The 13221-nt window shown below is 43.0% G+C and overlaps 1 protein-coding gene across 4 annotated transcripts; it reads left to right on the forward strand.

Moving 5' to 3' along the window:
* Positions 1 to 4820: 4820 nt before the first annotated feature.
* On the forward strand, positions 4821 to 12039 carry LOC115537200 (carcinoembryonic antigen-related cell adhesion molecule 6-like). Of its 4 annotated transcripts, XR_003974782.1 has the most exons (9): positions 4848 to 4929; positions 5155 to 5224; positions 5523 to 5888; positions 6292 to 6615; positions 6749 to 7021; positions 7145 to 7217; positions 7306 to 7339; positions 10497 to 10649; positions 10797 to 10877. XR_003974782.1 is itself a non-coding variant. In XM_030348926.1 (8 exons), the coding sequence occupies exons 2-8, from the start codon at positions 5172 to 5174 to the stop codon at positions 10992 to 10994; spliced, it is 1017 nt and encodes a 338-aa protein (XP_030204786.1). In that variant the 5' UTR covers positions 4821 to 4929; positions 5155 to 5171; the 3' UTR covers positions 10995 to 12039. The 4 variants fall into 4 exon arrangements, 3 of the variants coding, with proteins under 3 accessions (XP_030204786.1, XP_030204785.1, XP_030204787.1); XM_030348926.1 differs by lacking the exon at positions 10497 to 10649 and having other exon boundaries at positions 4821 to 4929; positions 5827 to 5888; positions 10797 to 12039; XM_030348925.1 differs by lacking the exon at positions 10497 to 10649 and having other exon boundaries at positions 10797 to 12039.
* Positions 12040 to 13221: the final 1182 nt, after the last annotated feature.

The raw sequence follows: 13221 nt of genomic DNA on the forward strand, positions 1-13221 counted from the left end.
TTAAAAAATCATGAATTAAAACGCAATAAAAACGTCCGAAAAGTTTTCACAGCCATGATATTGATTTTTACAATTTCTTTTTTTATTATTTTTTTTTATTTAAACATAATAACACAATGACATAAATATCTACAGACATGTACGAGAACAATAACAACAGACATTTGACAGAACACAACAAGGGATGGGGGAAGGGTATGCAAGGATGACACCTTAAGATACATAGACATTACTTTGAACAGAAATATGATAGTGACTATTAATTCTCCAGCATAGAAGCTGCGCGCTCCATGCACATCAAGTCCTTATATCCCCTAAGCCATGTTTCCTTACTAAAGCAATCCGTTTTGCGCTCCTTCCATTTTAGAAGGATGAGTCTTTTTGTGGCCAAACAGCCCAATGTCCAGCTCTGGACAGCAGCCCTCCCCACAACATTTTCTGGCTTAAGGCCCAGTAAGCATATAGTGGGACCAACTGGAATGTTTACATCTAAAGACTCTGACAAAAATGATATTACATCCAACCAGAGTGTTTTAACAGCTGGGCATTCCCATAGCAGGTGTAATAATGTGCCTCGCTTGCCACACTCATGCCAGCATAGAGCTTGATGTTTTTTTTCCATCTTGGCTTGTGTGACAGGGGTGATGTATGCCCTATTAAGAATTTTGAATTGTATAATTCGTAGTCTCACACATTTCGAGGAGTACAAAGCCGAATTCCAAACAGATTTCCATTCAGACGCAGACAAAGAAATATTCAAATCATGCTCCCAGGCCAGCTGGACAGGAGAGTAGGCACTAGGGGCAATCTTAGATAACAATCCATAAATATTAGAGACCACCCCTGAGGATAGACTTGCTTGTTTTAGACGCTGGTCTACTTCCGGACATGAAGCAGGTGTGGCTCCGTCTTTACATTTCTTACTAATATTTTTACTAATTAAAGAAATAGTTCAATATTTTGAACACTGGGCCCAAATGACGAGATGTTTTCAGTCAGGATTGCTAAAAGAAGAAACCGGAACTTCTCTAGCTCCCTGTTCTGCCCGTCCGGTAACACCGGGCAGCCCCTCCCCCTCTACTGCATGGACATACCTGTAACATTTGAATCAACGGTAAACATTCAAAACATGACACTCACAGTATAATCATACTGAGTACGTCATCTTGAAAGGTAAAAAACCAAGCTTTGTCAATTAATGTGTGCTATTTGGAAAGGAATTCTTTTTCATTTAGAAAGTTCAAGATGCTCAAGAATTCAAGGGACATCATAAGTTACTTTTGAAAGCAGAGCTAAAAACACTGAATCCAGGTTTATATTTTAGGGATTTACATCAATAAACAGGAAAAGAAATACCTCATATTATGTAAACCAGTAATTAATGGAAAGGCATTACAGTTTTATACTCACTTCACAGGCCGGGTTTTCAATAAATAAAATACAAAATTACGGTGGGTTTATCATTTAAATTGATATTGACTCCTGGTAGACCTTTGTGTTGTACTGTCCATGTGGTAAGACCAAAATATTGATCTTCTTCAGCAGATGCTCCTGTGCTCCATGAGTAGGGTAAGGTTAAATCAGCTTGTTTATGTGTATTTTTTGCAATTTAAAGAATGTGCATTGGGAGGCTGTAGACTGTTCCACATTTGTGAAGCACAGAAGCAGCTGATCAAGAGCAATATGTAGCAATATGTCATGGCCACTAAACTCTACTAATAAACAATAAACAAAGTTCTCTATCTTCAAGGGAAGTGGCCCGGTTAATAAACCAACAGTATGAGGCTTTGCCCATAAAGGAGTGCAGGTCACAGGTAAAAGCCTGAAAACACGGTTATTAAGATGTGATCAGTTGTTGATTACAATTCTGAATTTTAAATTGATTCATGGAGTTCAAAATATTCAGTTCAAGGCCAGAATGCAGATCTTTCTTTGAATAGGTACAGCGCCGCCATCGACTGGTACAGCGCCCCCCTATCGACTGGTACAGCGCCCCCCTATCGACTGGTACAGCGCCCCCCTATCGACTGGTACAGCGCCCCCCTATCGACTGGTACAGCGCCCCCCTATCGACTGGTACAACGCCCCCTATCGACTGGTACAGCGCCCCCTATCGACTGGTACAGAGCCCCCCCTATCGACTGGTACAGCGCCCCCCTATCGACTGGTACAGCGCCCCCTATCGACTGGTACAACGCCCCCCTATCGACTGGTACAGAGCCCCCCCTATCGACAGGTACAGCGCCCCCTGTCGACTGGTACAGCGCCCCCTATCGACTGGTACAGTGCCCCCTATCGACTGGTACAGCGCCCCCTATCGACTGGTACAGCTCCCCCTATCACTGCTCCTATTGACTGGTACAGCGAACCCTATCGACTGGTAGAGCGCCACCTATCGACTGGTACAGCGCCCCTATCGACTGGTACAGCCCCCCCTATCGACTGGTACAGCCCCCCCTATCGACTGGTACAGTGCTCCCTATCTCCTGGTACAGCGTCCCCTGTCGACTTGTACAGTGCCTCCTATCGACTGACAGAGCGCCCCCTGTTGACTGGCCGTAGAAACAGCAACACATCACATGTGTCAAACTTCTGCCAAACAATACAAAATGGATGACACTCCTTTTATTCAGTGGCAAACGCAACATTTTAAGATACCTAGTTTAAAATGTGTTACGATAACATCGCTACCGGTAAATGTGCATTTAATCTTCATGTATATGATGTTTAGATTGTGTGTTCATGCAACTTGAAGTTGTCATGGTGATCCATGTTGACCTAGCTCCTATTTTGTGTGAATCAATGTCTTTCTGAGCAGTTGTGTTCAGGGTTATTTTATGTAACTGACAATGTTATTTAAAAGGAATGGATGCCATTTATTCTTCATTGGGAAAGATGAGGACGACGTCAATGCAATGAATGAAGTGAAAGGAAGACTTAAATCATTGTCAAAGGCTTCAAAGCGCATCACCATGGGTTTCATAGACATGCAATTATTGAAGCGGACACAACATTCAAGGGGTACAGATGAAGTAGGAGTGAGATAGAATAATATGAATCAGGGCATTAAGGTTTACTAAAAGTAGTAGATAATCTACTATAAATCTAGCCCTAAAGGAAGTGATGTAATGAGGTGACCTGGGGTCTATTTAATATGAAAGAGGGCATATTGGGGACATGTGTATTCAATATCGCAAAACATCATCAAAATTCACCATTGAAACATCTTGGAAATAAAAGATATTGCAATGAATACATGAAGTCATTGGAAAGAGATTGGAATGGGTGATCAGACCTGTTAACCAGGGGATGCCCTGGGATCACTCTGTGAAAATATCATGTCTCTGCAATAAAATACATGATATGAATGTAATCTTAAATGATGGTTCATTACCTGTCATTTTACAGATTAATTTACAAATGTTGATGCCTGCACGTATCTTTACATCCACAAAATCCACCCGGTCCAAGAAAAAAATAAGGAACATTTACTGTAAAATAACTTATTATTGTTATTTCCTCATATTGTTCCCAAGGGGGAGGAGCAGACCTCCGAGTATGTTAAGATCACTGCTCAACAGGCTAATATCACACAGATCAGGGCTGAACTGGAGAAACAATGAATATCATGATTTGCAACAAGATCGATTTTGCATCCACTGATGTCAGTAAAATAATACTCTGTTTAAGCATCTATGACTCACTACAGCCAACCAGTAGCAGGACTCACCACAGTACTCACTACAGCAGGACACTACAGCAGGACTCGGTACAGCAGGACTCGGTACAGCAGGACTCGGTGCAGCAGGACTCACTACAGCAGGACTCTACAGCAGGACTCTACAGCAGGACTGACTACATTAAGAATCGCTACCCCAGGAGGACTCCCTCCAGCCAACCAGCAGGAGAGCTTGAAAAAGCTTCACCATAGGAATTTACTGACTTTTAGAGTTAAACAAAACTATGGTTCTGGTTTTGTTTGTCGCATGTCCGTTAAAAATAACTTGGAATGAGTTATAATCTATGCATTTGTTTTACATAGTAGGCTTTCTATACTCATTTTAAAACACAAAACTCTATGCTGAAGCTTTTTCCAGCTTATCCTTTGTCCAAACAGACAGTGACTATGCTCACTTAATACAACACAAGCCTTTTCATTTTGTGAATCGATCGGTTTTAAGACATCTCAAGATTGTACTGTGAATACAAATTAATTTGGTGACAAAATATTATTTATTTTTATATTTACATCCAGAGGGGTCCACCACACATTTGCTTCATGTATGGTTGAGAGGAGGAAGTACTAGGATCAAGGTCCATTGAGGTTGATTAGCCGTGCATGGATCATAAAGAAGAGAGTCACAGAGGGACCATCGCTGGTAACCCTTCCTTTTACAGTCCCCTAATTACTAGGTACTTAACCGGTACATGCATGGTAAATTATAGTGTATTACTGGGTAATTACCACTGGTAATAAGAAGGTAAATACAGAGGTTGTTACCCAGAAAATACATGATAAATCATTGAGTATTACTGGGTAATTACCACTGGTAATAAGAAGGTAAATACAGAGGAATTATCTGTAAATTATAGTGTATTACTGTGTAATTACCACTGGTAATAAGACCATCAACTCAACTAAGTAGCGTGTAGTTGAAACTGTTTTAGGTTGGTAATAACTCCCGATATTGTGTACTTCCTAGGAAATTAGGCAACCAATTCTTATCAACACCTATTATCCAAGGTTTATGGGTAAATACCTAGTAATTAGGGGACTGTAAAAGGAAGGGTTACCCAATCGCTAAAGGAGGAAGTATCCTAACTTTGGTATTTAGGTACACCCATGTCTAACAACGCATTGGTGCAACACTGTTCTCCTTTGAGAACAAACCCTGCCTGTTGGCTGTGAAAAACCATCTACGGCTCTCGGTAAGAAATTAATACATCAAATACATTCTTTTTTATAAGGCCTTGAAAAAACTGTTTAAGGGATGATCTTTTTAGTTTTTTTGTTCCATGTAGCCTACTGTATTTTAATGGTTGTTATTTGTTGTAATTGTTCAACAAGGAAGATGTAGGTAGCTTAACCAAGTCCACATTAAAAACGAAGACAATTGTCCCTTAACTCTAACCTTCACTGAATTCATGATGCAGGAGATGAGGTTCACAAGATGCATCACGATGATCCAGTTGGAAATGCTGCTGAATGTCATCTTTGTTTCAGGTGAGTGGTGTTAATTTGTTAGATTGTGAATATTTAGTTCTAAGCACTGAATATGTTTAGGTAATGACACGCCAACAGACCCGTTTTACAAGACAGAGAATCTATAATTAGTTTTACACCTAATTGGACTATCGGCTAATCTGCATGTAATCGATGAATCGTAAATGAAGCCGGTGTCCATGTTCAGAATGTGATGCCGGTCTAGTAGAGGTGTGGCCAGGCTGTTAGAGGAGGATGTGGTGGGACAGGAAGGATGCATGTCATTGGCCAATTTGTGTAAGAAACGCTTGCATTGCAGGTGGTGAGGGATCCTGTCATGCAGAACTTCATGCATCTATGCCAAACAAGATGGAGGCATTGAGCGACACTTGTTTGCAAATTCCATGTTCATTTGATTCCGTACCATCAAATCAATTCGATAAAAACAAACCCATTTGGGGTGTATGGTTCAAATCGACCACTAATATTAAAGATGTGGTTTTCCCAAGCAACATACAAGATAATATATATCCAATTAGTATCATTGGGAATATGAGTGAATACAACTGCACAACTGTTTTTACAAACATGATCTCAAGTTATGCCAACGTATATTACTTCAGAGTGGACAGCACCAGTTTCAAGGCAACCGACAGGTGCAATCATCTTACAATCACAGTTAAAGGTAGGAGACGCCATTTGGTTTGGGGGTCTATTTTTTTATTACTGTCATTATTAATTGTAACCCATTTCAATATTATTTTCATCATTTTTGGTAGTCGGCTACTTCCTGATTAGTCAGATCTACTTGGTCTCCTGGTCTAGAATTAAAATAGCAATACAACAGAATTGTACTTTCACTTTAAAGAATAATGTCTTATGCCAGTGTCATATTGTATACTGTAGTGCATGAGTTATTGACTAGGGGGTTAGATATACTTCGTTTCCCTCAAATAATCTTTAAGGTGTTTATGATGATTATTCTCCCCTCTTGAATACACTAGTCAACACAGAACATGCTTCATTCATGTTGATATTGAAGCTACATCTCAGCCTAATGCAAATATTTATTAAAAACAACCACCTAGATTCAGCCCCAGCACCCTCCATACAGACCCTCCCGGAGGGACCACTAACGGAGGGGAGCAGGGTAACATTCACCTGCAGTGCCATCGCACCCTGTCCCACCCAGCCGCCTCACCTGAGCTGGAACCAGTCAGGAGGCCCTGAGGGCCGGCCGGAACCGCACGGAGACCAAGAGCCTAACGTCAGGACCCGGCGGCTGAACATCACTCTGTCGGACCGACATGACGGGGTCCGCCTCACCTGTCTGGTGGAGTATCCCGTGAACGACCCAGCAGGCGGGCCCAGCATCAGAACAGCAGAGAGCGTCGTGACGCTCAAGGTTTCCTGTGAGTGACCAGCAGACGGTCCAATCAGTGAGCCGGGACGGCTGAGAAGCAGAAAGAGTTTACATACTGCATTCAAATCCGTCAACAGTGGAACCATAGCTTGAAACTGAAGACTTATCTTGTGTTCCTGTAGATTCCCCGAAGGATACCCAGGCCTCCGTCAGCCCCCCCACGGTGTCGCTGGGCAGTGTGGTCAACCTGACGTGCACCAGCAGAGCCAACCCCCCCGTTCTCCGGTTCACCTGGTTCAGGAGCAGTGCGGAGGGACCCCTGAACGTGTCAGATGGATCTTTGTACAGCTTCAATGTGTCCAGCTACAGAGGAATCTACTACTGCGTGGCAACGAATCCCTTGGGAAACCAAACATCAAAAGAGATTACGCTAACTATCAGCGGTGAAAGCGTCGGTATATCAACTTCTACCCATAGGCCCTATAATAAAAACCTTACTATAATACACATCCCAAAAATATCCCTACAATCTGGATACGACAATGCCCCAGTGATCTACAATGTTTTATCTCCTACAGAGTTGAATGTCCCTCTGATAATTGGTGGATTCTTTGGTATCGTCTTCTTTATTGGTCTGATCATCGGTGTCCTGTAAGTAAAACACACAGTAACACACATCTATATCTTTAGATATAGATCTATATCCGTTCTAACCTGTGATCCCACCTCATGTTTTTAGGTGGTTACTGAAGAAAACTTTAACACAGCAACAGGTAGGAACCACACAGTGGTGGACAGCGTACTAGCATCCTGCACTTGAACGTATAGTTTACCCTAAGGCAAAGTTAACAAGTTAACTCATATACATTTTTGTAGGATGCAGTCATTTCTGTACATCATCTTATTTTAAGCAATGTTTATTTATCGTAGTTTATTTTTAGTATTTGCGATAAACGAAATAAGCTTACTTGCAGTAAAAATATTTTTGCTGCATAAAGAAAGAATTATAAACTAGAACTGCAAGCAGTTATGCAGGGGTCCAAGAAGTGTGCATTTCGCCGGCACAACGCGAAGCAAGTGTTCAAAACGCTACCGTGAACAACCTGTGGATATAAAGGTTTTGACTTTGAGAGGTTCGGTGTGGGAGTTTCGGCCCCAAACGCAGTTTCCGCTACCGTTTAGTCGTAGACGGTTGGATCAAAATAGTTTTTACTGATTTGCATGGCGAAACATATATTCAAAACGCTACCGTTTCGTCAACGATGGTCGGATCAAAATACTTTTGCTGATTTCTTGTCGTGTGCGTCTGAAGATGTCGTGTGCAAAGTTTTGTGTCAATTGGTCAAGAAATGTGGGAGGACAAGGCAAAAGGCAGTTTTGCGGTTTTCGCGAAAAAAAATTATAGACGCAAATGGGCGTGGCCTAGGCCAAAAGATGCGGCAGACTCCAGTGATTCTGTGTGTCTAACTCTTTTGACTGTGGGAGGTTCGGTGTGGGAGTTATAGCCCCAAACACGTTTTCCGAGGTATAGCGCCACCTAGTGACCGGCGTGTCTGGATTTTGTCGTCTGCATAGTCTTCACTGACCTGGATCTAGTCATGCAATTGGCGTGTCCGCACCATTTACGGTTTGGGCTGTGGGCCCACTTTCTTGGTAGGAAGTATAATAAAAATAATAATAATCCTTACAAAAACAATAGGGATCCAACCTGTTGGCTTGGACCCCTAATGACTTAAAATATGCAATTGTCTACAAGGGAATTACTCAAGCAAAAATTTAATCAGCCCTCCCAAAAATAAACCTACCTAATGAAATACAATTGTACTCTGCAACCTCAAGGGGAAATGTGCAATGAAACTGTTGCAGTGATGAAAGACTATAATGTACGGCAACACTATGAAACCACACACAATGAAACCGTCAGACCTACACTGGTGCCGAGCAAGAACAAAAAGTTAAAGATCCCATGGCATGAAAATTTATAAACCTTTATGAGGTTTTCTAACATTAATATGGTCCCCCAGGACCAGAAATTGCATTAGGTGTAAAACGAGAACTAGGTATCCTGCTCTGCCTTTGAAAAAACAAAGCTCAGACGCGCCGATTTGGAATTTTCCACATAGGTCATCAAACGATGACATGTTACCCCCCCTTTCTCTGCTTTGCCCCTTTAATATGTCCATGCTTTGCCCACCCAGAAAATTTGGCCCTCCAATGAGACAATGAGCTAACACTGTGTGAGCCCCACGTGTGTGTGTGTGTTGTGGCACCCCGCTCCCCCAATGAGCCGGGTTCCAGGTACGAATCGCACGTTTAGTGGGGGTTTAAGCCGATCACGGCGTTTATTACATACATCTTAAACAATACATTATACTCGCGGTCTCTAGGGTCTCCGTGAGCCTCTAGCCGCTCGCGGACCCGAGCGCTTCCTCCCTCTCGCTCCCGTTCCTCTCAAATGACAGTCCTCATGCTCCTTTTAAAGTCTCTTCCTGGCTTTCTCTGCCTCCGGCCAGGTGTCCCCCAATCTCGCTGATTTGGGAGAGAGTGATGCTCTTCGACGAGGCCGCGAGGCACCACCGCCGTGGGGCTGGTGGTGCCTCGGCGCTACCCACTGCCGAGGCGGTGGTGCCTCGGCAGCGGGCAGCCGGGCTCCGGCGGGAGACAATCGCGGTCAACAATCCCTTTCTCCTCCAGACTGACAAAACACAAGAAAATGCAATAATAGCAGGTAGCTCAACTCATTGACCCTAACCTAACCCGACATGGGAATCCATTCTCAGATGGTGCCTTCATTAAACACTGTCTCGCTAAAGTTTCAGGAATAATGTGCCCAGAGAAAATGCAGGAATTCAAAACTGTGGCCATGTCCAGAAACAGTTTTGTTGCGAATCAAAGACTTGAGAAGCACCTTAAAACATCAAGTGTGGGAAAAAGCTTACGCTTCTGATTTTTTCTCGATTGCATGTGATGAGAGCATAGATGCAACAGACACTGCACAGCGGTTCATTAATTTACGGGGAGTCGACTTTTGCATTGCGGAGGATCTGCTTGATCTTAGGAGTCTAAAGGGCACAACAACGTTAAGGACATCTTTGAAGCTGTGTCAGATGCAATTGAAAAGATGGGACATAACTTGGACAAGCTTTGTGGAGCAACAACGGATGGGACTCCAGCAATGGAAGACGCGCACAAAGGAATGGCCTCTAGGGTGTGCTCCAAGGTGCAAGGGAGTGGAGGTGAGGCTGTTCAAATGCACTGCTTCATCCACCATCAAGCCCTTTGTAGCAAAGCTGTCCAGCTTGGCGATGTGATGAAAAAGGTCTTGAAAACGGTCAAAATAATTCGAGCCTGAGGGCTCTACCACAGCTTTTCTATCTGATGTAGATGCTGAATACGGGGACGTACTCTACCATTCTGATATGACACTGGCATTCAGCCCGCTGGTTTTCATTTGATAGGCGCGTTGAGAGGAGGAGCGGGCGAATCTGCTGTTTATAAGTGTACCCGCGCACCACTGGCATGAATGTGCGCTCGTCTCTGTGTGTGCGTGTTCCTGTGTGTATCCGTGTGTGAACAAGAATATCAGGGAGAAAGAGTGCTATGAGGAGATGAATGAACGGAACGATATTTATATTTAAATATTTTAAAAAAAAAGAAGCAGAATCAATTTGTGACGCTCTGTGTTGATTCTGTAGCGCTGCGCCACACATTGGTCTATGTATGGGAAACACTGCAGTGTGATGATTCTCTGAAGAATCAACATTTGCTTCTCTCCCTAACCGACTTCTGGCGGAGCTTGGAAAAGGCCAAGTTTCCTATGATTGGAATCCACGCAAAAAAAATGATGAGTCTGTTCGATAAGCCACTGTTCAGTAACTTATTCGCATTACAAGCTTGAAATATACCAATACCTTTTTCCCCTATATACAGGGCTGTATAAAGGGGTAACCCATGAACAGAAGGCTGTTATATAAGCTGAGTTTTTTCTTTAAGCATATTCAATTATCAAGCATAACTGACCTTCATTTGAATGATTTCGCTAACTTTGATACAATAGAAGTGAGGCGATATACCTTACCTCTGGTGAGTGTCCCAGCCCTTCTTATATTTTTCTGTTTGTGGGCTTCAGTGAAAAGATCTTGAACATCCCTAACCCTGTTTTATGGGAACCACTTGTTGACTCTTCTTCAAGTCATGTAGGCCTATTCATGTATCAATGCTCTTCCACAGAATCCAATATTCGAGGCGTCAGACAAGCAGGTAGAAGAGGAGATCAACTACGGAGAGATCGACTTTGCCAAGCGAGGTGCTGTGCAGAACCCAGGCCTGGTGTTCCCCCAGGGGGAGGAGCAGACCTCAGAGTACATTGAGATCACTGCTCAACAGGCTAAGAACACACAGATCAGGGCTGAACTGGAGAGGAGCTGAATAGTTTGGACTGGGATCTCTTTAGTATCCACTTATGTCAGCATGAACATATCCTGCTTAAAGTGTAATTCCGGTGAAGCCAGGGTCTTTGTTTTGGCATTTAAACTCATCAAATAAGCCCTCCAAATACTTTTTTCATTGAAAATCAAGTATACAGTTTGCCCAGCACAATGTTTGGCTTCCATGTTATTGGCTAGGGGCACAGCGAAAGCTTTCAAATCTGCATTTTTTAACCACTAATCTAGCCAAAAATAGCACCAAACCTCTGCAGTCGCATGATATGGGTCCCTACACCTAAAATGAAGCATCAACAACTTAGTTAGTGTAGCGGGAGTTTATCAAAAAATAACTTGATTACCAGCTACCGTAGATAATATAATAGAGGCACCAACAAATTTAACTTAAAAATCGGAATTGGAAAACAGTCTTTTTCAACAAACTCCCGGTACGCTAATTAAGTTGTTGATGCATCGTTTTATGTGTAGGGACCCTAATCATGCTACTGAAGAGGTTTGGTGCTATTCTGAGCTATATTAATGGTTTTGGAAGATTTTCACAGTGCCCCTAACAAATAACATGGAGGCAAACATTGCGCCGAGCAAACTCTATGCTTGATTTACAATGAAAAAGGTATCTGGGGGGCTTATTTGATGGGATCACATGCAAAAAAAAAAGACCCGGAATTACACTTTAAGCATCTATGGCTGCGGCTGCAAATTGTTTCTAAAACATGGCACCCCTTATGCTTTTTTGTCTCCAAGGCACCCAATAAACCAAAACAAGTTTGACTCCCTGTAGGGCTAGGTGCTGTTTATGAGGATTATGAGGACGAGGATGTGATGTGAAGGGTGACACCGATTTGAAAGTTCAGCCAGTTACCCAATGGGTGGAGTTTGTCCCACCCACTCATTTGCATTTTAATATTGTCTACATTGAAGCAATTCAAATGCAAAGAGATAGCATTTTAATTGTATATCTGACTCAAATAATGTATGCATATTATGAACAATAAAAAGCATCAGTGATATTGCATTTTCATCATCAACATTGCGTTTTCATTTGATTATGGTCCTCAAAATGCCTCCATAGTTCACAGCCCTTGAGAGTATGATGGGGAGGATTGGAGTGAGAGTGTGGATGCTAATGGAACTGATTATGGACCAGAGCAGATTGGTGGAAATCTAGATTGTCCCAGATGACAATGTATCTGGTCTGCTCTGCAGACATTTGACATTCACAATATCTGTGATGTTTCTCCCCGTGACCTTCTCAGATTAAACGCTTTCCTCCTGGTCCATTTGCTAAAATCTGAAATGGTTTATTCGAATATAAGCCTACTATGAAAACTGTGCTGAAGGGTTTTACTGGAGACGGTAGAGAAATATTATTTTTGCCTGTTTTTGCCAAACCACTCACTTTTGCAACACTCCTCTGCTGAGGTCGGTCTGTCTGTCCAGCTCTCTCAATGTCCCAATGTCCCACAACATGGTCAACCGACGCTGCTCCAATCTCAGCCCATACTTTGGTCCTCGTCTCCTATGTCCACGTCCTCCTTCAGGTCGAACTCTTCCCCCCCCCCACCCCACCACCCCTCCTCTGACGGCAGTGTGTGATCTTTTGTCCATAGGTTTGGTATATTACAAGGCAGGGTTTTAACTTAGCAAAGAGGTGACATCATAGCTTCCTGTGTCTAATGTAGAGAAGTGTCCAGTGTTCACAGAGAACGCGTGAATAGCTGTGCAGATCTGGGCTGAGGTTTTGCTCCTTTAGTGTCGAACACTAATCATTCATAAATATACAACTATACTGCCAGACAATTAGAAGGAAGAAGCAAGGAAGAAGAGTTTGCAGCCAGGTTGGTGCCTACACCGGCAGGAAGAGCCAAGGTAGCGCTGGAGCTGAGGCCCACGCTTTTCATGGACATGGAGCTGAGCTGAGAGAGCACTCAAAGAGATAAGAGGCTTCATGGCCGCTGTGATGCCTTGTTCATGAAGTGGAATGGTGTCCACACATGGCCACAGCATTTATAGTGTTTCGGACTGGATGCAACAAAACACTGTAACAGCAGGACTCACTGCAGCAGGACGTATTAGAGTAGGACTCACTACAGCAGGAATCATTACATTAGGACTCACTACAGCAGGAGTCATTACAGCAAACCAGCAGCAGGACTTTCTACAGCAGGAATCATAACAGGACTCACTACATTAGGACTCACTACAACAGG

Source organism: Gadus morhua, chromosome 23 (genome assembly GCF_902167405.1).
Source record: "Gadus morhua chromosome 23, gadMor3.0, whole genome shotgun sequence".
Taxonomy (NCBI): Eukaryota; Metazoa; Chordata; class Actinopteri; order Gadiformes; family Gadidae; genus Gadus; species Gadus morhua.

Coding starts and splice junctions, on each gene's coding strand:
- LOC115537200 (XM_030348925.1), top strand. CDS start 5,158: ATGAGGTTCACAAGATGCATCACGATGATCCAGTTGGAAATGCTGCTG. Junction 5,225..5,522: donor GAATGTCATCTTTGTTTCAG/GTGAGTGGTGTT, acceptor CTTGCATTGCAG/GTGGTGAGGGATCCTGTCAT. Junction 7,022..7,144: donor TATCAGCGGTGAAAGCGTCG/GTATATCAACTT, acceptor TATCTCCTACAG/AGTTGAATGTCCCTCTGATA.